This window comes from Canis lupus, chromosome 29, assembly GCF_003254725.2.
Source record: "Canis lupus dingo isolate Sandy chromosome 29, ASM325472v2, whole genome shotgun sequence".
Lineage (NCBI taxonomy): Eukaryota > Metazoa > Chordata > Mammalia > Carnivora > Canidae > Canis > Canis lupus.
Window position 1 is genome coordinate 41,615,909 of NC_064271.1, and position 22,986 is coordinate 41,638,894.

General features: G+C 45.2%; 1 protein-coding gene across 4 annotated transcripts in view; it reads left to right on the forward strand.

Annotated features, from left to right (window-relative positions):
* The window catches only part of CPQ (carboxypeptidase Q), a 402,483-nt gene that overhangs the window by 314,009 nt on the left and 65,488 nt on the right, over positions 1-22,986 (forward strand). For 3 of the 4 annotated variants that reach the window (XM_049103891.1, XM_049103890.1, XM_035708500.2), the window contains exon 7: positions 19,541-19,742. The exons of the other annotated variant lie outside the window; for it this stretch is intronic. In XM_049103891.1, the coding sequence (XP_048959848.1) occupies positions 19,541-19,742 (202 nt within the window). The remainder of the gene's footprint in view (positions 1-19,540; positions 19,743-22,986) is intronic. 4 annotated transcript variants of the gene reach the window in all.

Consider the following 22,986-nt stretch of genomic DNA (forward strand, 5'->3'; position numbering starts at 1 on the left):
TCTGCTACCCATCTTAAATATAGGATTTCCTATGTACGCCACTTGTCATAGTCTGGAGTAATCCACACCAATAAGACCAGGCATGGTGGTTGTAGCAAACTCACGAACGGAAGAATGGAGAAGTCCCTTCACGAAACTTGAGGACAACCACAAAGAACCATATTCTATGACACTTTGGAGTCCTAGGCTGGATGATGTCGTATAATCATATAGACCTGAGCTGTCACCGGTAATTCTCAATATTTTATATTGGCACTTGCTCGGGAGAGCATAAGAATAAATATACTTATTTGTTCCAGAAGTTAACTCTCTAAAATCTGGCTACAGTGATTAAAAAAAAAAAAAAAAAAGAACTTTTTAATCTTTGCTGTAATCTGCTCTTAGCTTGGGGGCATTTTCTAAGTTTTAGCTGGACGGGAGACAAAATCAGAAAACATCCACAGTAAAGCTGTCAGGGGTATGAAACGCCTTCTCATGCTAATAAATGTTAAGATCGTTCCACTATTTATTTATTTATTTATTTATTTATTTATTTATTTATTTATTTATTGACTCGTTCCACTATTTAAAAGATTGCCCTCAGATCAGAGGGCCCCCCCCCCCCCCCGCCGGGATACCACCTCGGGACATCTCCCAGTGCCTCTATTCTAAAAAGAAAAGAAAAATAAATTCGCGTCCCTGAGATAATCCCATGGTAATAATCTCTGGATTCATCCGTTTATATATTCTCTCCATGCGTAAAGCTCAGACACCTGGGAAATGCAGCAGGACCCCACATGTCAGGTTCGGCCTCCTTGCAGGTCGCTGTGCCTGATACGCCGCGGACAGAAACACGCTGGGGCGGATCCCCGCTTGGGCTGGGACAGAGATTCCGCGTGTTTGATATTCTCTGACAACCTCAGACGCCAAGGACATCCCAGACCACGTCCTCCCAGGAGGACGCCGGAGGAGCAGGTGCAGAGGAAGGCAGCCGGAGGAGCAGGTGCAGAAGAAGGCAGCCGCGCGGTCTCCGGACTACGGTGCCCGCATCGCATCCGCCTCAGGGGCTGCCTGTGGGCCTCTCCCCCGGAGGGAGACGGGGTGTCGGGAGGGGAGCTGGGAATCGCGCCAAAGAGGCGTCTAATCGTTATCCGCTGACTCCGAGAACGAAGGATTCAACGCTTATTCCAGTTCTTCGTTTGTTTTGCTTCTAAGCCCGTGGACTCCAGTCCATTCCTTCCTTGGTTGGGAGATGAACTGACTCATCACCTCTAGCACGTTCTTGTCTTTGCAACTGAGAGCCCGGCCCATCAGTGCTTTACCTGGCACACCGTTTACGGAGTGTGTGCGACAATTGTCGCTGCCAGAAGGGACCGTGTTGGCTCTTCTTCCGTGAAAGGTGGCTGCGACCAAGAGCTGCCCCTCGTGGGTAGTTCAGCCCGCCAAAGCCTAATACATCAGGAATGGGAAGGAAAGTAGAAATTCAAGAGTGTAACAGAGTTGGGGCCACACGCCCGGCCCGTTGGCTCCCCCAGGAGCTTGCAGAGAGGCTCTGACCGCCGTGCGATTCATCGGTTCATCTTTGAGGCAATTACCTTAATCACTGTAGTGACGGCTCCCACCGAAGGTCTCCGTTTAAGCAACTCTTTCTAGAATCAAGTCAAAAATGGAGCAAATAAAGATGGAGAAAATATTCATTGTACACAACGCTTCTACCTTCAGTTCCCTGAAACTGTAGTTAATGCCTAATTATACTGACACCCCTATTGTGCAAAAATATTGGGAGTGCAGATATAATTTTCTTACCAGCTAATTATTTCATTATATGGAAGTGACATGTGTGAAGTATTAAATTAGCATTATCTTCCTAAGAGCCACCAATTGTGGACTCTTCGTATTGAAATTTTCAAGTGGAATGAAGTGCGCTTCTCCCGTGACTACTCTGATTAAGTGAAAAATGCTTCCCAGGCTTCCGAGTATAAAACCACCTTCTTTTAGCGGATGTTTACCACTGACAGAGGGTGGTGAGATGTTTGTGCGTTGATTATTACTGACAGGGGAAGCCCAGGGGACGTCAAGGGGATGGCTACCAGCAACTACAACAGTCTAGACCACACCTCTTCTTAAACGTGCCTCATGCATGAATCATGGTGAAAGAAACATCCTTTCGTTTTTTAAATAAAACACCATTTACACCTCTTGAGCTAGAACTGCAGAATGCCAAATGTTATATTTTCAAATTTAAACTAGAAAATAATGGTGGAGCCTGAGAGAGGTGAGAAGGAACTGAGGAATGACTCAGTGAGATTGTTGCAAGAAATGCAATCTCTACGTCTTTGATTTAAGGATTATCAATTGTAGGGAGTGCGATGGGGATTTATAAAGCTTTAAAAGAAAAATAAAATTACATTAAATGTATAGCTTTTCAAAACCGAGGGTAGCGGTTGTATTGCACACAATCGAAGTCTGCCTAAATCTAAAGATTGCCCTGGATTAAAACCTTTTGGTCGTCAGCGGGGAGGTCTCAGCATCACGGGGAGAGGCCGCTGTGTGAAACTCCTCTCCTTGTCCTGACGAGGAGCTGAAATGTGTCTTCAGGGTCGACCATCTGATTATGAGACGTGTTATTGAACCCAGGCTTTTCTCTGTATTTCCAATCCGGCTACTTTTTTTTTTTCCATTTTATTTTTAATTTAACATTTTTAAGCACCAGACAGCTTCTCCTAAAAGTCTGACAAAGCTTTTATTTTTTTTTCTTGTATATATTTTTTAAGTTCAAGTTAGTTAATACACAGTGTATTATTAGTTTCCGGGGTAGAATTTAGTGATTCTTCAGTTGCATGTAGCCCCTAGTGCTCATCACATCAAGTGCCCTCCTTTTTTTTTTTTTTTTTTTTTTAAGATTTTATTTATTTATCATGAGAGACACACAGAGAGGTAGAGACCCAGGCAGAGGGAGAAGCAGACTCCATGCAGGGAGGCCAATGCGGGACTCCATCCCAGGACCCTGGAGTCACACCCTGAGCTGAGGGCAGATGCTCATCCACTGAGCACCCAGGCGACCCTCAAGTGCCCTCCTTAATGCCCACCACTCAGTTACCCCATTACCTACCCAGCTCCCTTCCAGCAACCCTCAGTTTGTTCCCTATAGTTGAGTCTCTTATGGTTTGCTTCCTTCTCTGTTTTTATCTTATTTTCCCCCTCCCTTCCCCTACGCTCACCTGTTTTGTTTCTTAAATTCCACATGTGAGTGAAATCATATGGTATTTGTCTTTCTCTGGCTGACTTATCTTGCTTAACATAATACACTCTAGTTCCATCTACTCATTGCAAATGGCAAGATTTCATTCTTTTTGATGGCCAAGTAATAGTCCATGTATCTGTACACCACATCTTCTTTACCCATCATCTGTTGGTGGACATCTGGGTTCTTCCCGTAGTTTGGCTACTGTGGACATTGCTGCTATGAACACTGGGGTACAGGTGCCCCTTCAAGTCACTATTTTTTATCCTTTGGGGTAAATCCCCAGCAGTGCAATTGCTGGGTCGTAGAGTAGTTCTATTTTAACTTCTTGAGGCCCCTCCACAGTGTTGTACAGAGTGGCTGCCCCAGTTCACATTCCCACCAACAGGGCAAGAGGCTTCCCCTTTCTCCACATCCTCTCCAACATGTGTTGTTTCCTGTCTTGTTAATTTTCCCCATTCTCAGTGGTGTGAGGTGGGATCTCATTGTGGTTTTGATTTGTATTTCCCTGATAATGAGTGATGTTGAGCATTTTCATGTGTTTCTTAGCTGTTTGTATGTCTTCTTTGAGAAATGTCTGTTCATATCTTTGGCCCATTTCCTGACTGGATTCTTTGTATCTTGGGTGTTGAGTTTGATAAATTCTTAATAGATCTTGATACCAGCCCTTTATCTGCTATGCCATTTGTGAATATCTCCTCCCATCACGTAGGTTGCCTTTTAGTTCTACTGACTGTTTCCTTTGCTGTGCAGAAGGTTTCATTCTTGACGAGGGCCCGATGGTTCATTTTTGCTTTTGTTTCCTGTGCCTTTGGGACGTGTCTCACCAGAAGTTGCTCCGGCCAAGGCCAAAGAGGTTCCTTCTTCCTCTGTTCTCCTCTAAGATTTTGATGGATTCCTGTATCACATTTACATCTTTCATCCATTTTTTAGTTTATTTTTGTGTATGGCATGAGGAAATGATCCAGTTTCATTCTTCTGCATGTGGCTGTCCAATTTTCCCAATATTATTGGTTTAAGAGACCGTCTTCTTTCCACTGAATATTCTTTTCTGTTTTGTTGAAGTTGAGTTGACCATAGAGTTGAGGGCCCATGTCTGGGTTCTCTGTTCTGTCCCATTGATCAATGTGTCTGTTTTTGTGCCAGTACCACAGTGTCTTGATGACCACAGTTTTATAATACAGCTTGAAGTCGGGCATTGTGATGCCTTCAGCTTTTTTTTTTTTTTTTTTTTTTCAACAGTACTGGGGCTGTTTGCATTTTTCTCTGGTTCCATACAAATGTTAGGATTGCTTGTTCCAGCTCTGTGAAAAATGCTGGTATTATTTTGATAGGGACTGCATCGAATGCATAGATGTTTTAACAATATTTGTTTCTCCAGTCCTTCAGCTTAGAATGTTTTTCCACCTCTTTGTGTCTTCTTCAATTTATTTCATTAAGTGTTCTATAGTTTTCAGAGTGCAGATCCTTACCTCTTTAGTTAGGTTTGTTCTTAGGTATCTCATGGGTTTTGGTGCAATTGTAAATGGGATTGACTCCTTGATTTCTCTTCTGCTGCTTCATTGCTGGTGTATAGAAATGCAACAGACTTCTGTGTGTTAATCTTATGTCCTGTGACTTTGCTGAATTCCTGTATCATTTCTAGCAATTTTTTGGTACTAAGGAAGCTTTATCAAATTGATCAGTACCTGCTTGGAAGCCTCCAGATGCATGTTTGGTTTTACTAGTCTTTGCTAACCCTGAACATTCTAGGATCTAATCTGAAGATTTGGTCATTTCTACTGCCTTTTCTGCCTCATGTGAAAATCAATCTTATGCATACATCAAATCTTTATGAAGAATTTTAATCAATAATCAGGGCCCCAAATTTAAAATTTAGTGATCTATGTTGATACTAATGTAAATAACTTAGCTAAGGTATAAAATGAAGTACCAGAGCCTTTTTCTGTATGATGAAGTTTGCCTGTGGACAAGTAATGACAACTAATATATGGCACAATTAGTTTCTTGTCTGGTATTTGGGAAGTATCTTATAGAAAGCATCAAAAGCAAAATGTCTTCTAATCAAAATGTTAAAAGAGGAGAAAAATGTGATTCTTATATGCCGGGAAATTGGTGTTTATCTGTTGAATTTTATAGTGGCAAAATAAGAGACACAAAAACATCAGAAAAGCAGTATTTATTTATTTGTTTGTTTGTTTGTTTGTTTATGAGACACACACAGAGAAGCAGAGACACAGGCAGAGGGAGAAGCAGGCTTCCTGCAGGAAACCCAATGTGAGACTCAACCCCAGGACCCCAAGGTCACGCCCGGAGCCAAAGGCAGACCTCAACCCCTGAGCCACCCCTGTGTCCCAGAAAAGTAGCATTTAAATAGCATATTGGTTTCTGATTTACTTGACATAGTCCAGTTTCCACCCATTTCCCTACCATAATTATTGAACTTTCATCTCAAAGGCATCCTGGCTTGGGTGATCATTTATATGGCTCTTCTATTTATTGATCATTTTTGTTGGTGAGAATAACAATAAAAAGTCCCAAGAGAATTGAATAGTTTGATATATATAGCATGCCTTAGAATACATGTAATAAATTCATCTAATCTTCAGAAAATCCCATTTAGATAGATCCCATTTCTTTTGTTGAAGAGGATATGAATCCCTGAGATTAAATGGCCTGCCAAAAGCATATAGCCATCATGCGACAGAACCAAGACTCCAGTCTGGATGTCCAGGGCAAACAAATTCTAGTGAGTTTAATAATAATAACAATAATAGGAATCCTCATCATCACCTTAATAATAAAGCTACCAATTATCCAACAGAGGATTGTGACAACCGTTTGTTCCAGGAAGCACTTTGACAATCTGACACTGTGGACATCTTCTCAAATATTTTTTAATGCCTAATATCACAAGGATATGAATTTTATTAAAATAGTTATCAGAAATTTTAAACTAGGATATTGTCATACTTTTTTTTAAAAAAATGTATAAAATAAGATCTTGTATTATCTAGTTATTTCAAAGTAGTAATGAGCATAAAGATTGTTTTGAGATTTCTACAAGTCTAATGTGACATGAAAATATCTGTGATTTCCATGGATGACGAAGTGACAGGTTCTGCTAACTACGGTGGTTGTTACTTACATTCATAATTGCGGGAAATTCTAAATTTCACTTGAAGGTTAATGAAAATGAAGATGCAGTTTTTTTCCCACTTAAGTTCACAGGCCACCTCCAAACTTATGAACCCCCAAAGGATGCCAGATTAAGAATTCCTACCTTGGACTGAACCTGCACCATAACTTATTATTCCCACTTTACAAATAAGTGCCCTGAAGCCCAGAGTAATTATGTAACTTGCCTAAGTTCTTTCACCTAATGACAGAGGAATGTGTCAAATGCCATTTTAGTGTCTCTACATCACCTCCTCCAGCTCCCCAGTGGCAATCACCGTTGAAGTGGGAATTGTAGTATCTGTCCCACTTTGAGACTGTCAACTCCCGCAGGATCGTTACCCTAATCACCTGTGTCTCCTTCACACACCAGCGATACCCTGATGGAGATTGCAGATATCCAAAGAGAAATTTGGGGTGAGAGCTGTGCACCTGACTCCTTTCATTCGACTTGCCTTGAGCATTTCTCAAGTTCAGTCTCCCCTCAGTGGTCCTCGGGTGGCTTCCCAGAATGATAATTATTTCTGACATAATTTGGTGCTATTTTCTACCATAGCTATTTTCCTCCTCTACCTTTAGGTGATTACTGGGGCTGCTTATTACTATTCTCAGATGAGGAAAATTGTTTTTCTATACCTCCCTTAGCTCAATACAGGTACCTACTTGGATATTTTTCTATAATCGCTATAATTCCTTAGCCTCCTTTTATCTAAACTATACCTATTAAATTATCTTAACTCTTCTTGAAGCCAAATTGCCTCATCTGTTTGTTATTTTTCCTTCATTTTGTCTGAATACTTTAAAACTTACAAAGTATGCACAGCAATTGTTAAAGCTCTAAGTAGTCCCAGGATGCATTTATTAGTTTCTATAATTGAGTCTTACTGATTACACTGTGTGTTATTATCCTTATATTGTACTAAAGCATACCAAACCTTACTTTTTTTTTTAATTACTTAATATTTGGGAAAATTCTGTTTAAACACCCACTTGGCAATTCAGCTGTTATTGCTCATCCTCTACTCTCCTATGAATGATGGCCATTTTATTTTAGTGAGTCTCAAATGGTAAAATAATGATGACATAGGGTCTGCTAAGGATGTATTCAGCCCCTGTTTCCATTTGAGAAGGAGCCAGCTTTTGCCACACAGCTTCCAGAGTAAAAATATCCTATTATTCCATGACTAAAGGGAACTGAGAAATTTCACTTATGTTTATTGATGCCGTTTTATATTGCCGTCACTCTATATTGTCTTCCTGGAAGTTTTTTTTTTGTTTTTTTTGTTTTTTTTTTTTAGCATTTACAATGAACGTTGTAAAGCATTTGTGTATTTTTAAAAGCTTTATAAAGTATTCACTAAAGATTCAGCTTACGACTTTAGTTGTGGAACCTGTGTTTCTTGTGAAGATTATAAAAAAAAATCTGAAAAACTGCTGTTGCCTTATCATCAACATGCAGCCACATCATCATCATCACCATCTTCGCCACCACTACGGTGATCCAAAATAGCTTCTAGTTACGCGCCTGCACTGTGACAGACACATGTATACACACACGTACATGTTTAAACACATAAATACAGATATTTATTCATTCACTCAGCACACGTTGACTGAGAGCCTCCTGAGTTCCAGGCACTGCTTTAAATTCTGCCCATGTCTTGCTTCCAGTCCAGGCATCAAGGCGGATAACAAACTGGATAAAGAAGTAGTGGTGTGTTAGACGAAGGGGACAGCTAAGGAGAAAAATAAGACAAGGAACGGAGATCAGGAGTGTGGGGAGGAAGTGGTTTGAGTTTGAGTTGCAGGAGGGCCAGGAGACTTCATCACGGTGGTTGTGTTTGAGTAAAGACATGAAGAAGACAAGAAGTGAGCCATGTGGGTACCTGAGAGAGAGCATTTTAGGGAAGGTGAGTAGTTGCTGCAAAGGAGCTGCTGGAGGCCTGTGTGTGGATTCAGGGAACAGCCAGGAGCTCGTGTGCTTGAAGAGGTACAGTGGAGGAAAAGTCGAAGGACATGAGGTCATCAATATAAAGGAGTCCAGATCACGTCAGGCCTCAAGAGTGATTTTCCTCTGAGTGAGCAATACCGGTGGCTTGGACCAGATGTATTTTAAGGAAAGAGCCAATAGGATCTGATGGTGGATTATATCTAGAGTGTGAGAGAAAGAGGAGTCAAGTGTGGCCCCACAATTTGAGGCCTGAACTGCTGAAATGGGAGGAATTGGGTAGAGGGGAGCGAGGTAGAGATCAGGAGCTCAGTTCAGGATGTTAAGTTTGAGATCTCGGGCATCCATAAGGGGAGGTCACATGACGTACACAACTTGATAAAGGAGTCTGAAGTTCATGGGAGAAGTCTAAAGATAGGCATGGCCATAGAATTTTCTCCATGTACATGCTCAGGGAATATAGTGTCCTCAGAGACCCCGTCTCTTCATCTTGGAGACCCTCTGGTCCTCAGGGTCCGTATTCTCCACAGGCCTCCTCCATCCCTCCTCATGAGCCCCATTGGGAGTCACTCTCTCTGAGCTCTTCTCCTACTGCCAATGTCTCTGCCTCCCGTCTCCTTCCACGCTGGCCACTGGAGCCACCAGACCCTACAAGCCATTGGATATACCACCATTCCCCCCAACGTCAGTTGATTTTGTTGGGTAGGGATGTTTCTGTGGCTAGTTTGTTCGGCCTTCTTTGGGTCCAATTCGATATTCTTAGACAACCTGAGACTTCTCCAATCATAGAACCAAGTAACCAGTAGCTCTTTTCCCCAGATTCTTCCTGGCCAAGATCATTTCTTCCATTCTTTTGGTGAAGAATTCTGGGAATTCAACTGAGCAAGTACCTGGGCATTTCAGCAAAAACTAAGGTGCTTTTTGACAATGATTTTGGCTTGGCTCATCGTTACAATCCTTAACCCAGTCTAGCAGAGGCAGGATGATTTAACATGTGGCCAATATTACAAATTAGACTCTTTAGTTTTTTAAATGATAAAATTCCAAACTTCCCACTTATCTGGTTACATATAAACACATGAGCCTTTTTTGAAGCAATAATATAGAATATTCATTCATTCAACAAATACTTGTTGAGCACCTGTTATGTGTTCTTGGTGCTGTTTCAGGCACCCTGTCCTTAGGGAACGTACATGCTTCCAAATATCACACAGAACATATTTGCACTAAAAAAGTATTTGTTGTTTATCTCAACCTCAGATTGCACTGGTATCCCGTATTTTATCTGGTCACCAAGGCTGTCCTCATGCTCAGCATGGATGGCTGCACTTACGTGACTGGGAGTTGGAGCTGGCTCTCAGCGAGGCTGCTTTCTTCATATGGTACGTCAGCCTCAAGGAGACTTGCCCCACATTTTTACATAATCGGTCTCAGGGCAGCAAAAGGTCAAGGGGACAACTGTGAGGCTTCTTATGGTTCATGCTCTGAAGTCACAAGTGGTCAGTTCTGCCAGAGTCTATTGGCCAAAGATAGGCCCAGGGCCAGTTCAGATTCAGAGAGTAGGGAAAGAGATTGTGCTTCTTGGTGAAAGGAGTGTCAAGTTCCCACTGAAAAGGGCCATGTGTATAGGAAGCGGAAGGATTTATAGCCGTTACATAGTCTACCTCCGTACATGCAAAAGGAAAAATCCCTGCGATCAGGAACCAAATGTTATTCCAGGAAGGGACAGACCAAGAAGGTAGATTCTTATCGTTGGTACAAAAGAGAAAAGTGGAGCAGAATAAGGGATTAGGACGTGTTCTCAGGAATGTTGTGGGTGGTCTTCTTTTCTCTAAGGTGGTCAGGGAGACCTTCTAAGAAGAGGACATTTCAGCAGAGCCCTGAAAAGAGTGAGAGGAAGAGGGGAGCAATCAGAAGTAGCAAGTGCGAAAGCTTCAGGAGCCCAGCGTTATGGAGGAACTGAGGGTGGCTGGAGCAGGGGAAGCGCAGTGGAGGTTAGTAGGAGGTGAAGTCAGAGAAGTTATGGAAGGTCAGGCTCTACCTCCATCTGGGGTCTTACTGGCAAATATGAGGATTTTCCCTTTTAGCCCGAGGGAAATGGAAGCCACATGGAGGGCTTGAGAGAAGAGAAGTAGCATCAGACTTAGGTTGTTTTTTCAATTCAATTATAATTAACATACAGCGTTCATTTCAGGTGAACAAGAAAATGATTCAACGATTCTATACATTACTCAGTCCGCATCATAATTATTTTACTCTTAATCCCCTTCCCATGTAACCCAGCCACCCCAGCCACCTCCCCTCTGGCAACTACCAGCTTGTCTCTGTAGTTGAGCCTATTTATTTTTCTATTTGTCTCTGTTTGCTTGTTTGTCTAATTTGTTAAATTCCACATGAGTGACATCACGTGGTATTTGACTTTGTCTGACTGACTTATTTCACTCATCCTAATACGCTCTAGATCCATCCATGGCTTCTGTGTAGAGACTGCACTGAAGGATGGCAAGGGCTGACCCAGGGAGACAGGAGGCTATTGCAATACTCCAGGCATTGGAATGACCGTGGCTCAGACCAGCTGAGAACAGTGGAGCTGGTGAGAAGCCATTAGACAGTAGATCTGTTTTGAAAATAGAGCCGACAGGATTTGCTGACAGATTGCATTTGGGATGTAAAAGAAGAGAGGGGTCAAAAACGTTGGGTTGCCAAAATTTTTAGACTCAGCAACTAGAAGGGTGGATACACGGTTTACTGAGTTGGACCCTCCCCATAAAAGGCAGACAAGACGATCAAAGGCAAATATCACAGATGCAGGACAAGGCAATGTGATAAGGAGCCATGAGCCAAAGAATGAGGGAAGCTTCTAGAAGGTGGAAAAGGCAAGGACACAGATTCTCCCTGAGAGCCTCCAGAAGGAACCAGCCCTGCCAGCACCTTGGTCGTAGCCCAGCAAGACTCATGACCTTCAGAACTATTAGAGAATAAATTTGTGTTCTATTAAGCCCATGAATTTGTGGTAATTTGCTACAGCAGCAATAGGAAACTAATGCAGGATTAGACGTTTAAGTGGAGGTGCTGAGTAGCTGTTGGATAGGAGTCTGCGCTTCAGGAGAGAGGCATGGAAACATGAACTGGAACTCATCGCGGTGTAGATTTATTTAAAACGATGAAGCTGATGGGAGCAGCCACAGTGAGTGTATAAAGAGAAAAGAAGAAGCCTTCGGATTGCTTTTGAGCACCCCAACATCTAGGGATCGGGGAGATGAGAAAACCAGCCAAGGAAACTGAGAAGGACCATCCGGTGGGGCATGAGGAGAGCCAAGCGTTTGAGGTCCCACAAGCCAAGGAGTAGGCAAGTGTCAAATCCAGCTCCATCAAATATTTGCAGTTTAATGCTCACTAGTGATTTTGCTAACTCCTACGAAATTTCTCGGAGGGACAATTGATATTTGAGAGCGGGATACTTTGCAGAAGAGCCTGTATAAGCTCCCCTTCGCTCTTGGAAAGCTTCCTATCGGGACAACACTATTTGGGTTCTTAGAACGGTATCATTCATTCAATTATCAATTTGACAAGTATTATCAGATGCCTCTTGGCTAGGCCCTGCAGATACACTGATGAACCAACAAGAGGGGCATCACTCAGGCCAAACCCCACCTCCTCTAACAGTCTCCCCAGTTTTTTTTTTTTCCAGTAGTTGCCCTCCCGTCTTGGTACATGTCTCTTTCATAAACTCAACACACTTAATATCAGTTATTGCCTCTGCCGGGGAGCAAGCCTATCTTTGTCATCTTTATATACACACCCCTTCCCAGGCAGGTCGGCAAGATGGTCTGTTATTAAATCCAGGAAACGTTTGCAAGAGTAAGGGGGTGATCCTACGAATCATACCAAGACCAAGGATATAAACTGGGACTACCCGGGGCAAACGGGATGTGTGGCCACCCTACGCCCTGTTGCTATCTCCATAACTGTTGAATAAATACCGTTTGCTCCTGAAGAAACACCTTTACTGAAATATGACTTAATATGTTGCTTTTTGCTCTAATTGAGGATCAATATGTAGGAAATCATGTTAGGAAAAGTGTTTCTACCTCTTTTGTAAAAACCGTTATCGGAGACTCTATGAGTTTGTTCAATGTTCCTCATAGAAGGAGCCACATAATAATTCCTCTTAGAATTGAGTGCCGGAGAAATTGTTGCTTTTTTTCAAGAAGCTCCTTTCTTTTCCTAGATAGTGAGAGCTCTGTGATACATCAATCTTCCCTCTTACCCTGCCAGGGCGAGCTAGTGCTAAAGTATATCCTCAAACTGCTGATAGGGTATCATGTCAGACTTCCTGGTTGTGACTTTCTTTTTCCTTAAACATTTTTGAGCACCCACTATGTGCTGGCTTTGTTGTTTCAGCTGCCGATATGGCAGACGTCCAATCAGATGTGATATTTGCCTTCGTGGCATTTTCTTGGTTCTGGAATATTTGAATACTTTTAAAGTATGACATTAAGATCGTTTCTTTTTTTTAAGACTTTATTTATTTATTCATAAGAGGCAAAGAGAGAGAGACAGAGACATAGGCAGAGGAAGAAGCAGGCTCCCTGCAGGGCACCCGATGTGGGACTCGGTCCCAGGACCCCCAGGATCACACCCTGAGCCAAAGGCAAATGCTCAACCACTGAGCCACCCAGGTGCCCCTATTAGGATCTTTTCTTATAGGAAGTCTTTACTCCTTTCTGGAGAAGGTACGTATTAAAAACAAATTGGGGGCACCTGGGTGACTCAGTGGTTAAGTGTCTGAGTCTTGATTTTCACTCAGGTTATGATCTTGGGGTCTTGGGATCCAGCCCCATATTGAGCTTTATGCTCAGCAGGAAGTCTGCCTAAGATTCTCTCTCTCCCTTTCTCTCTAAAAGGGAGAAGGCGTGCTCGCTCTCATGTGCTCGCTCTCTCTCTCTCAAATAAATAATCTTTTAAAAAATGGAATCAAGTGCAATAGCCCAGCACATTAGATAAGGGTATGGTGTTGTAGGAATAGAAGGCTGGGGGAGGGGTGGGCATGAAGTCACTTGAGTAGACCAACCTCTGTGAAGCTCATATTATCATATTACTGTGTTTTTCTCTATTGTGCTTTTGAAAAAAAAAAAAAAAAAGGCATGACTATGAAAACAAAATAACGTCTAAAACCGTATTTAGCATCTTTACCAGTATTAGTGAAGACTGCTTGATCAAATAAAGCATATGAAAATATTGTCATAATCCCAAGTACAGGCTGTAAAAAAAGTGGAATGAAGGATTGTGTTCTAATATGATATGCCCTAGGATTGAATGAGTATTTGGGTTCTAGTACATGGAATAGTCTATTTTTGCAGGACATGAAAATAAATACTGTATTTTTTAAACAAATAGTCTGTCCACTTAGAGGAAGATGAACTCAGCTGTTATTCTTAGAGAATGCCGTAAAGAAGCTGCTGTAGTCTTCCCAGCCAGGAAAAGGGGATTAGAAGTCAACTGGAAAGCGGTGTCTTGGCTAGTAAAACACACCGTCAAAACCAAGAAACTTGTCTTTATGTTTTTTTTTTTTAAGATTTTATTTATTTATTCATGAGAGAGAGAGGCAGAGACTCAGGCAGAGGGAGAAGCAGGCTCCATGCAGGGAGCCCGACGTGGGACTTGGTCCCGGGTCTCCAGGATCACACCCTGGGCTGAAGGCGGCGCTAAACCGCTGAGCCACTCGGGGATCCCTCTTTATGTTTATTTAGCATGTAACGGTGTTGAAGAAGAAAGTCAACTGAAGGACGTTTCCCTCATTTAGGCAATTTTGTTCTTCTGTTTGAACCCGGGGAAGAATGGGAGTGTGGTGGGTGCAAGAGGAGACATGGCCAGGGAGACGCCATGGGAAGGCGGGGTTGAGGAGGATGGAGAATGAATAAGGCAGGGGAGGCTCCTGCCACAAAGCTGGCTGTGCCGGACATGTCTCGTCTATGGGGACGTATCAAAATGTGTATGAATCCGGTAGCATGAAACACTTGACCAATGCCTTTTATTAAAAGAATCAAAATTTCTTTGTGGAAGCCTGAGTCCCGCTGATTCCGAGTGTTGATTATGTTGCTTCAACGTGCAGGAATAAAATTAAAAACTGCGATTGGCATGAACCTGCCTTGGAAGCCTATTGAGTCCGTCTACTGAGCACCCTGGATAAGGCCGTCCTTCCATTCCTGAAGGAAATGCGGGTACAGCAGTCGTATTTCCTCTGTGATACAAATAAAATTCTTGTTCCTCTCAGCCTATGTTTATGCCGTATTTTCAGCCTTCGCACTTACCGTGGTTGCCATAGTGACATTTATGGAGGGGTCAGGTGTTCTCAGTGCATTTCAAGGCTGTCTCGGGGCCTTAACCAGCTCGAGAGGAGAATTCACTGGATCTAGAGTGCTTCGAGGGACATTGTAAAAATTGGATTGCCTGAGAACGCAGGTTCGTCTCACAACAGAACCCTTCCGTGCACACACACAGGGTGATAGGGCTGCAGACGGATCTTCAAGGGTCACTCATTCTGTCCCCGTCCCCGGACAAGCCGGTGGCTGATCCACATTGGGTGTCTGCAGCGTCCATAGGAACGTGACTTCCCTGAGACTGCCCCCCTGAGCCCCTGAGCCACAGCCGGCCTGGCTGTCAAATAAGAATAACCTGTGGCCTTGTGCCTTGTCACCATCCTCTCCTGGTTCTCTCTTGGGGACACAAGGATGTTCAAGACGGAATGCTGGCGACCCTCAGAAATAGAAGGCTGCGCTTCAGGGTCCATGTGACCAGAGAGCAAAGCCTCTTCTTGGCCTGTTATCCAACACGACAGCTGCTTGGGCTGAAGTGCTGTGAAGAAAGCCCAGCTCCACCTCCACCCCGACTGGGAATTCCGAGGTCACGTGCGCCGCTGGAGAAGACGACAGCCACGGCGCAGAGTGTCGTCCGTGCTTCTGGGGACTTGTGCTGAGCCCTCCACTGACCAAGCAGCGGCATCTGTAAAATATTACATCGTGGGTGGGAGAGTGGTAACTGGACCTACTCGGCTCCATCAGGATGGAGCCGATTTCTTTGAAGATTGAATCGAGGAGGCGACATGATGAATTGGAACAATTAGGAGTCTCTGGTTTTCATCCGATCTTGGGACTGCAGGTTCACCGTAGGGTAAAAACCAATGACACGTCACCTACATTATGAGAAAATAAAAGCCTCAAATAAAGGAGAAGCCAAATTTGGGGAGAGAGGAGATGTCGTTGGACGTGAGTCTATATTTCTGAAGAAGAATTGCCTGGAATTTCCCAAAATCCAAGGGCACAAACGTCATCTTTTGCTGGGGAAACAGCTCTCCTCTTGGGTCTAGGCTGCACCCAAGGAGCGCTGCTAGTTACCCGCCTTGTTCGTCCGCAGAGTGACCTGACCCCCCCACCCCAGGACTGAAGAAAGAAAGGAAGGGTGATGGGAGGTGATCCCAGTGCCAGACTGAGTCCTGGAGCCTGAGCGGTCGTCACCTGACCTGACGACGCCCACCCAGGCCGCCCGGGCGCATCCCTTCCTCGCATTATGTGCATCACATGGCACGAACGAGTTTCGTTGCCCCGGACAGACAGCTGTCCTCTGTGTCCCGAGGGCCTGGTGGGCGCCCACGGCGGGCACCTGGCTGCCCAAGCTGTGGCCTCCTCGCCCCTCCGCCTCGGCCCCTCGACCCCTCGTCCCCTCGGCCCCAGGCCCTGGGAGCAGGCTTCCCCACCCCAGAAGCGGGACGAGCGCTGCGGGCCCAGACAGTTGGGTGACGTGAGCGGGGCTCCACTGCCCTGTCGCTGCCCACGAGCAGCTTCTCCAGCGACCCCGGTGCGTCCCCAGCAGCTGGCGGTGCAGCGGGGACCAGGTGTTGGTGAGGGGCAGGCGTCCCAGCGGTGACCCGCTCACTCGCTCCGGGGTCCTGGTGCAGAGGCGTCGGGGTCCGAGTCCTTAGCCGGGTGCTAGCGGTGAGACAGGGACTCCGTAAACAACAGTCACGGCCGGCGCGGGCGTGTTTTCTTAGTGCTTTAGTGGGAACAGATGGAGATGTTTATATATAAATAGAAAACAATAGAGTGTTGCCATCAGGGCAGCAGCAGCTAATAAAACTCTACACACATAGAAATGAAACACGTCTCCACCTACGCCAGAACTCCGGGTTACCGACATCTGCACATCTGTCTAATTCAGCTTGAAAAGATGTTTTGTTATTTTAGGGTTTTTTTATTCCTACTTGGAAGGAAATTGTGGGGAAAGAGTTGTTTGCTTTTTTGCTTTTGTTTCGTTTACTCCTCCCTCTGCTTCATCAGGTCACGTCACGATCAGGGATGATCAGTTCTGCCCGAGGAGACCTTGTATTAGGATCGTGAAAAGTAACTTGAAGGTCTGTGTATTAGACTACAGACTCTGTATTTTTTTAATTTTTTTTTATTATTTTTATTTATTTATTTTTTAAGATTTTATTTATTTATTCATGAGAGACACAGAGAGAGGCAGCGACACAGGCAGAGGGAGAAGCAGGCTCCATGCAGGAGCCCGACTGGGAGTCGATCCCGGGTCTCCAGGATCAGGCCCTGGGCTGAAGGCAGTGCTACACCGTTGAGCCACCCAAGCTGCCCCAGACTCTGTATTTTTTAAATTAAAGGTGAGGACCTGCGGCCTGACGATTGGGAGGAAGCGATGGCAGGCCGGGTAGCGGAGGGGTTGAGGGCTGAGGCTCTGGGAGGCACACCTCGGCACTGGCTGCCACTACTCCACCTGTTGTGTAGAGAAGAAGCTGGGAGGTTATATATAAGCTGCACGAAGGACACAGCTGATGACTGATCCATCCGAGGTTCAATCCCGCTCTGAATAATCCCAAAGCCCATCCATCCCCTCTGTCTCCGGTTGCCGCGGGTTCCTTTGGGAGCTTATCTGGGTACCTTATTCTCTGTGTTGCTGGCAACGTGCTGTGACGTTGTACGGGGGCTTTTGCAAAGCGTGGAGCCCCCATCCCTAGGACATCTGCTCACTTGCCGTTGAAGACGGCCAAGAAGTCCCTAATGCACATGTGAGGGGTCCCGTTGGCTTCAACTCATGCAGCCACTTCCACTTTGGCCCACAAAGGTCTTTGCTTTGAAGGTGCTCAAAGCTCCACGTGCACAGGCTTAGTACCCGAGCTTTGGTGAAGCGCGCTTGTCCCGCCGTGCAGATGGAGGAGCCACCGGCCAGGATGACTGGCCTCGTGCCCAGGAAGGCTAGTCACCGCCCCGACGTGTGGCCCAGCCCTGCGAGGAGTAGAGCTCCGGGGCGATGTCCCCCTCCCCGGGCTGCTCTCACAGCCAAAGTCCTACGTAGCCCCACCTGGACCTAAATGGCGCCAGATTAGGGCGCTTTCTGTAATTCTCTCCTTAGAAGGATGGGATCGGCCCGCAGGATGGAAACCCTCACCTAGAAGGTGATCCGCTTGTGTTTTCGTTTGCAGATATTGTGTTTCTATTCTCCGTGCAGGCGATAGAGTGGGGTCGGGAGCAGCAGGGCCTATAAGGGGAGAAGGTTAGGACTGCCAGACGCCACCAGCTCGCTGACCTCGCACCACGAGCCCTGAACCTGAGACATCGATGCAGATATTCGGCATATTATTAGCTCAGGTGCTGCTGCTGTTGTTGAGTAGCCCCAGCTGAAAGCTGAGATGACAGGCCTCAGGTCTTTCTCTGAAGATCCCCGTGAAGACGGAAACCCCTTAGACATGAGGGTGCAGATATGAGACGGCGTCTGCTTGGTGAACTGTCTCCGTCCACTGAGGGGGGCCCTTGATGGGATGAGCACTGGGTGTTACTCTGTATGTTGGCAAATTGAACACCAATAAAAAATACATTTATTTAAAAAAAAAAAAACAGCAGCAACAACACGTTGGCTTCCCGGGGCCACCCTGTGGGTCCCATAAAAGCCGGCAACGTCCTCTCTGCCCTAGAAAAAAAAAAAAGCAACCCTCCAATTGTTATGTAAGTGGAAACTCATTTGAATTTGTAACAGGCCGCACCTACCCCTCCACCGTGCAGCCTGGAGTCCTGGAGAGCACAGGATCCCACACCCCAGCTCTACCATTTGCAAACTTTGCTTACAATCCCTTGACCTCTCATCTTCAGTCCTTTTCTGTAAAACAGCATCAACCGTCGAACTGCTTTGTGTACTTCACGTCGAACTGCTTTGTGTACTTCACGGGTTACAGAGCAGATAAAAGGAGATTGCAAATGCGAGAGTTTTCTAGAAGCCCCGTACGCATGTTACTGTTGACTTTTCTAGCTGATGCATAGGGAATGACTAGCGGCGCCGTCGAGGATAGCATGGGAGTAACTCAACCGGGTGGTTGTCGGTGGTAGTTGATCAGCGGTGGAGACGCGAATGGCGTCCTGGGAAACAGGTGGTTAGGCCTGACACTTGGGAGCCCAGGGCCGTGTGGCTGCTAGTCGTGCAGCCCGGTGGCGGGCGGGTGGCGTCCTGCACCCTGGCCCTCGCAGGGCCGTCCAGTGACGTGAGGGCCCCGCGGGCTCTCTCTGCATCTGGAAGGAGTTTCCAAGCCAGCGGCCTGACTGTTGCCAGGGTTGCAGCCGTGGCTGCGCACCAGAGAGCGTGGAGGTTCACGCGTGGTCCTGTTAGCCCCGTCCCTGGAGAGCCAGCAGATGGAGGAACCACAGCCTCAGGAACCCAAGACCCACCTGTCAGTTGGAAGTCTTTAAGCCTCAGCAGAGCTGACGATTAGAATAAGATCAAATACCTATTAGAGGAAAGAGGCAGAGAAACCGGTCCTCGGGGCGTCCCTCTGTCTGTCCGAGCTTGGCGGACGCCGCGTGGAGGTACCTGCCCCGGAGGAGGGATCCGACCCCGCTTCCCTAGGCATTCGCGTGAATAACCGAGTGACTGCAACACGAGGCTTTGTATTTCCTTTCATCATATTTTTTTTAAATCCTTCCAAGTCGACTCGAGTGTGGCAGGTGGCAGATGGAGTAATCGCGCATGTCCGAGGGCTCAGCTGATACGCAGAGCAGACCTGGGGCAGGGGCAGGGGCAGGGGCAGGGGCAGGGGCAGGAAGGGCAGGAGACGAGGCCTCCGCTGGCCGCCGCTGGGCGGTCCCGGGGAGAAGGCGGCGGCAGGTAACGAACCACACCTTCTCTCTTGCGCGTAGGCCAACGTCTCCAACTATAGCCTGGTGATGGAGTCCGACCTGGGAACCTTCCTGCCCTCTGGGCTGCAGTTCACCGGCAGCGACGAGGCCAGGGCCATCGTGGAGGAGGTCATGCGCCTGCTGCAGCCTGTCAACGTCACGCGGGTCTTCAGGGCCGGAGAAGGGACGGACATTAACTTCTGGATCCAAGCCGGAGTGCCCGGTAAGACCAAGAGACGAAGGCGGTGCTCTTCAGGTACTGCTACTGGCCCAAAACGACGCGGGTCCAACACGCCCGGCAGTACCGGTAGGCCTCTTACCGCACGGAAACCCGAGGCTCGGTCCATAAAGCATAATCGGATGGTTTCTAGACTTGGAATAATAATATTCATTTGTGTTCATTAACCTACTTGTCTTTTTCCGAATCATAAGTTCCTCATTCCCAGAAATTCCGCTTTAATGATTCCGGGATAGGGCCTGCAAATCTGTTCTTGTTTTTTTGGTTATTTTCTTTTTAACAGGTATGCAAATGGTGATCCCATGACCAAAATTTGAGAAATAGAGTACAAGGCAATTATTACCACTGATATGATTCCAGTTTTGGTTCTGTGCTAGGAAATCTCTGACCCAAATAACCCGCTACCTAAATCCCACGGTATCTGAGGTTTTACCGGCAGAGCTTTATTCTTTGAGGGTTGGGTGCTTCCTACTAATCATTTAATTAATAATTCCTAATCAAACAAATGATTAGGAAGCGCGAGTCTTAACGTGGACTCTTGTGAGAGGTTGGACAGAAACTAATTTCCCCTGATCGGTGATTTATTAGGTTGATATTTTTAAGACAAATCCTGGGCAGGGGTGAACTTACGGAATAGGAGTAGGCCTCGGGAAGTCACAGAAGACAAACTTACACCACTTCACCGGTTTGACCTAGACTGGCCACAGGAAGGGGTCATTGATGGTAGCAAGCGTCTGTGACCTGTAGTTGTTCCCTCATTATATCCATAATCGAAAGCTTTGTTAGAGGATCTCTTTGTAGATTTTTCTGTATTTGTGTTATGCCAACAGGAAGTCCAGAAGTCCAACTTTTCAATAGTTTTAGTGTCATTGTTTCCAAAACCATTTCTGTGGCTATAAAACATTTCACAGGTTTGAAAACAAAAGACAAACAAACAAATGAAAACCAAAAAACCCAACTATCTCTCCCTAGATCCACCCACTCCCGCTCTCCCCCTTCCCCAGCCCTCAGAGTAGATTTCAGTAGCGCACTGCACGGATTTAGGATCTTTAAAAAGCTTATTCTTGAGATATCGATTTTTTTAAAAAGCACATTTGAGGTCTTAAGGTTTATAATAATGTTTCATAACTAAAAATAGAAGGAGCTTTCCTTTATTCTAATACAAGGACCTTGATTCTCTTCGGTGGTGTGTGTATGTGTTAGCCACACTGAAATATCTTGAAACGGCGTGTGCATTTATGGCGCTGTGCATCATCTGGACAGATCGGAGACTCCTTACATAGCTGTCATTTTTAATCATGATCAAGGTCTAAGGGGAGGGAATCTGCCCTTTTAAGTTGTTGGGATGATTTGAATTCTAGATTTTTCCTGAGCCTAAAGTTTTTCAATAGGAGTCTTCTTAAAAACTGGGAAAATCTGAGTTAGTTTGCGGGGTGGTGGATGTGAGGAAAAGACTAACAGACTGTGGGTGAACTGGAGTGAAGTGGGAGGCGGGGCTGGGGGTGGGGGGCGAGGAAGAGCTGAAACCCAAAACAGAAGTGGAACAAAGGGCCTGGTACTCCCTGCTCCCAGGGATTGCTGCCTTCTGCTGCATTGGGTAACTGAGAATTTGCTCTAGCCTTATTCCTTCCTTGTAGATTTTCATAAGAATGGTTCTGTTTGGAATTAACAGGTTTGTCTGATTCCCTTCACAAAGGTAAGGGGGCCTTTTCCCTCTTGCCGAGGTGGGGACACGTCTGATCACCAGCGAACGGGAGTGAAGTGAGGAATCTGAGCCCCATTGTGGTTTCTAGAGAATTGATGCAAGTTACCGTTTACTGGGTTCCCATTACTCATCAGGCGCTCTGTGAGGCTTTGGCAGACGCTCTTTTTTCTCCATACAACCACCATCCTAAGAGGAAGGTACGATGATCCCTGTTTCGCAGTTGAAGAATCGGACTCAGAGGGGCTAAGTAGCTTAGCCAAGGCCATCCTGCTCCAGAACTTACCCTGAGAACAGGCCACTCTGTTTTCAAGGCTGGTGGCCCTTTTCCCACAATGTGCAACAACGCAGGCGAGTCTGGAATCCCGAGATGGCCTTCCCTATCTACGGCAGTGTCTGAAATGTTTGTCTTACTCAGCTCTTGCTTATGCAAAGGATTTCAGTACATTCCTGCTCCGGAAAAATTTACCCCTGGGGAAAGGAGTTTGTTATTGTAAATAACTTCTTACATTCCTTATTGTGCTCCCCTCCGTACCTCTGCGGATGAGGAGTGGGTCACTTAGACTGCAGCTAATGTTTCTCGGAATTCTTTTCCATGTCTTTTAGGATCTACAAGATAGAGCCAAATTATCGCTGTCTTCCCCTATTCCCATTGAGCTATCTTCTGATATTTCAAATGTGGGCTGTTTCTGGAAGAAATAATGGAACTGCTTACATTGTATCTCTTGTTGCCTATTGAAAATTTCGAGAACTTTAAAAAAAAGGTGAAGAACCATAGTTAATTAGAGAAAGAAAATAAAAATCTGCCAGCTGTATACCCTGTGTTCCTGAGAACCCGGCAAGTTGTAGTAACCTAAACCTGGAGATGGAATTCGAAATACTAAGTATGATTTACATAACTGCTCACCTAACTTTTCAAAAAATTAATGAGAAATAATGTTCCAAGATTCCATCTTTCCTCTTTCTCTTTTTCTTTCATTCCTCCATTGATTCAGTAAATGTTTATTGAGCTCTTATCTTTTTTGTTTTGTTTTGTTTTTTTTGTTTTTGTTTTGTTTTGTTTTGTTTTGTTTTTGAGTCCTTATCATGTCCTAATAGACCTACAAAATTTCCATAGCCTGATGGCTGGTCCCCAGTTTTTTTCATGTTCCATGTGTCCTCAGTAGTGAAATACTAATTAAGTACACAGAATTAACATTCAACGTGATTTCCTTTAATTATAGAAGCCAAGCACGTTGATTCATGAAAATTTTATCTTTGAAGAGGAGAGATACTATCCTTCATCTGTCTAGACAATGTCCATACGGACATGGTAACTATCAACATAAGTATAAGGCTTTAGGGGGGGAGGATGCTTTTTAAAAGAAAGTGTCTTAGATGTATTTTCCATATAAACTCCCTGTTTAGACATTTTTATACTCCAACCTGCTCCCATTGTCGCTTTCTTCTATATTCCTTCTAATTCTTTCCCTTCAAATCCTCGGTGCTCTTAAGGCTCATTCTCTATTCATCCGTGTTCATGGGTCT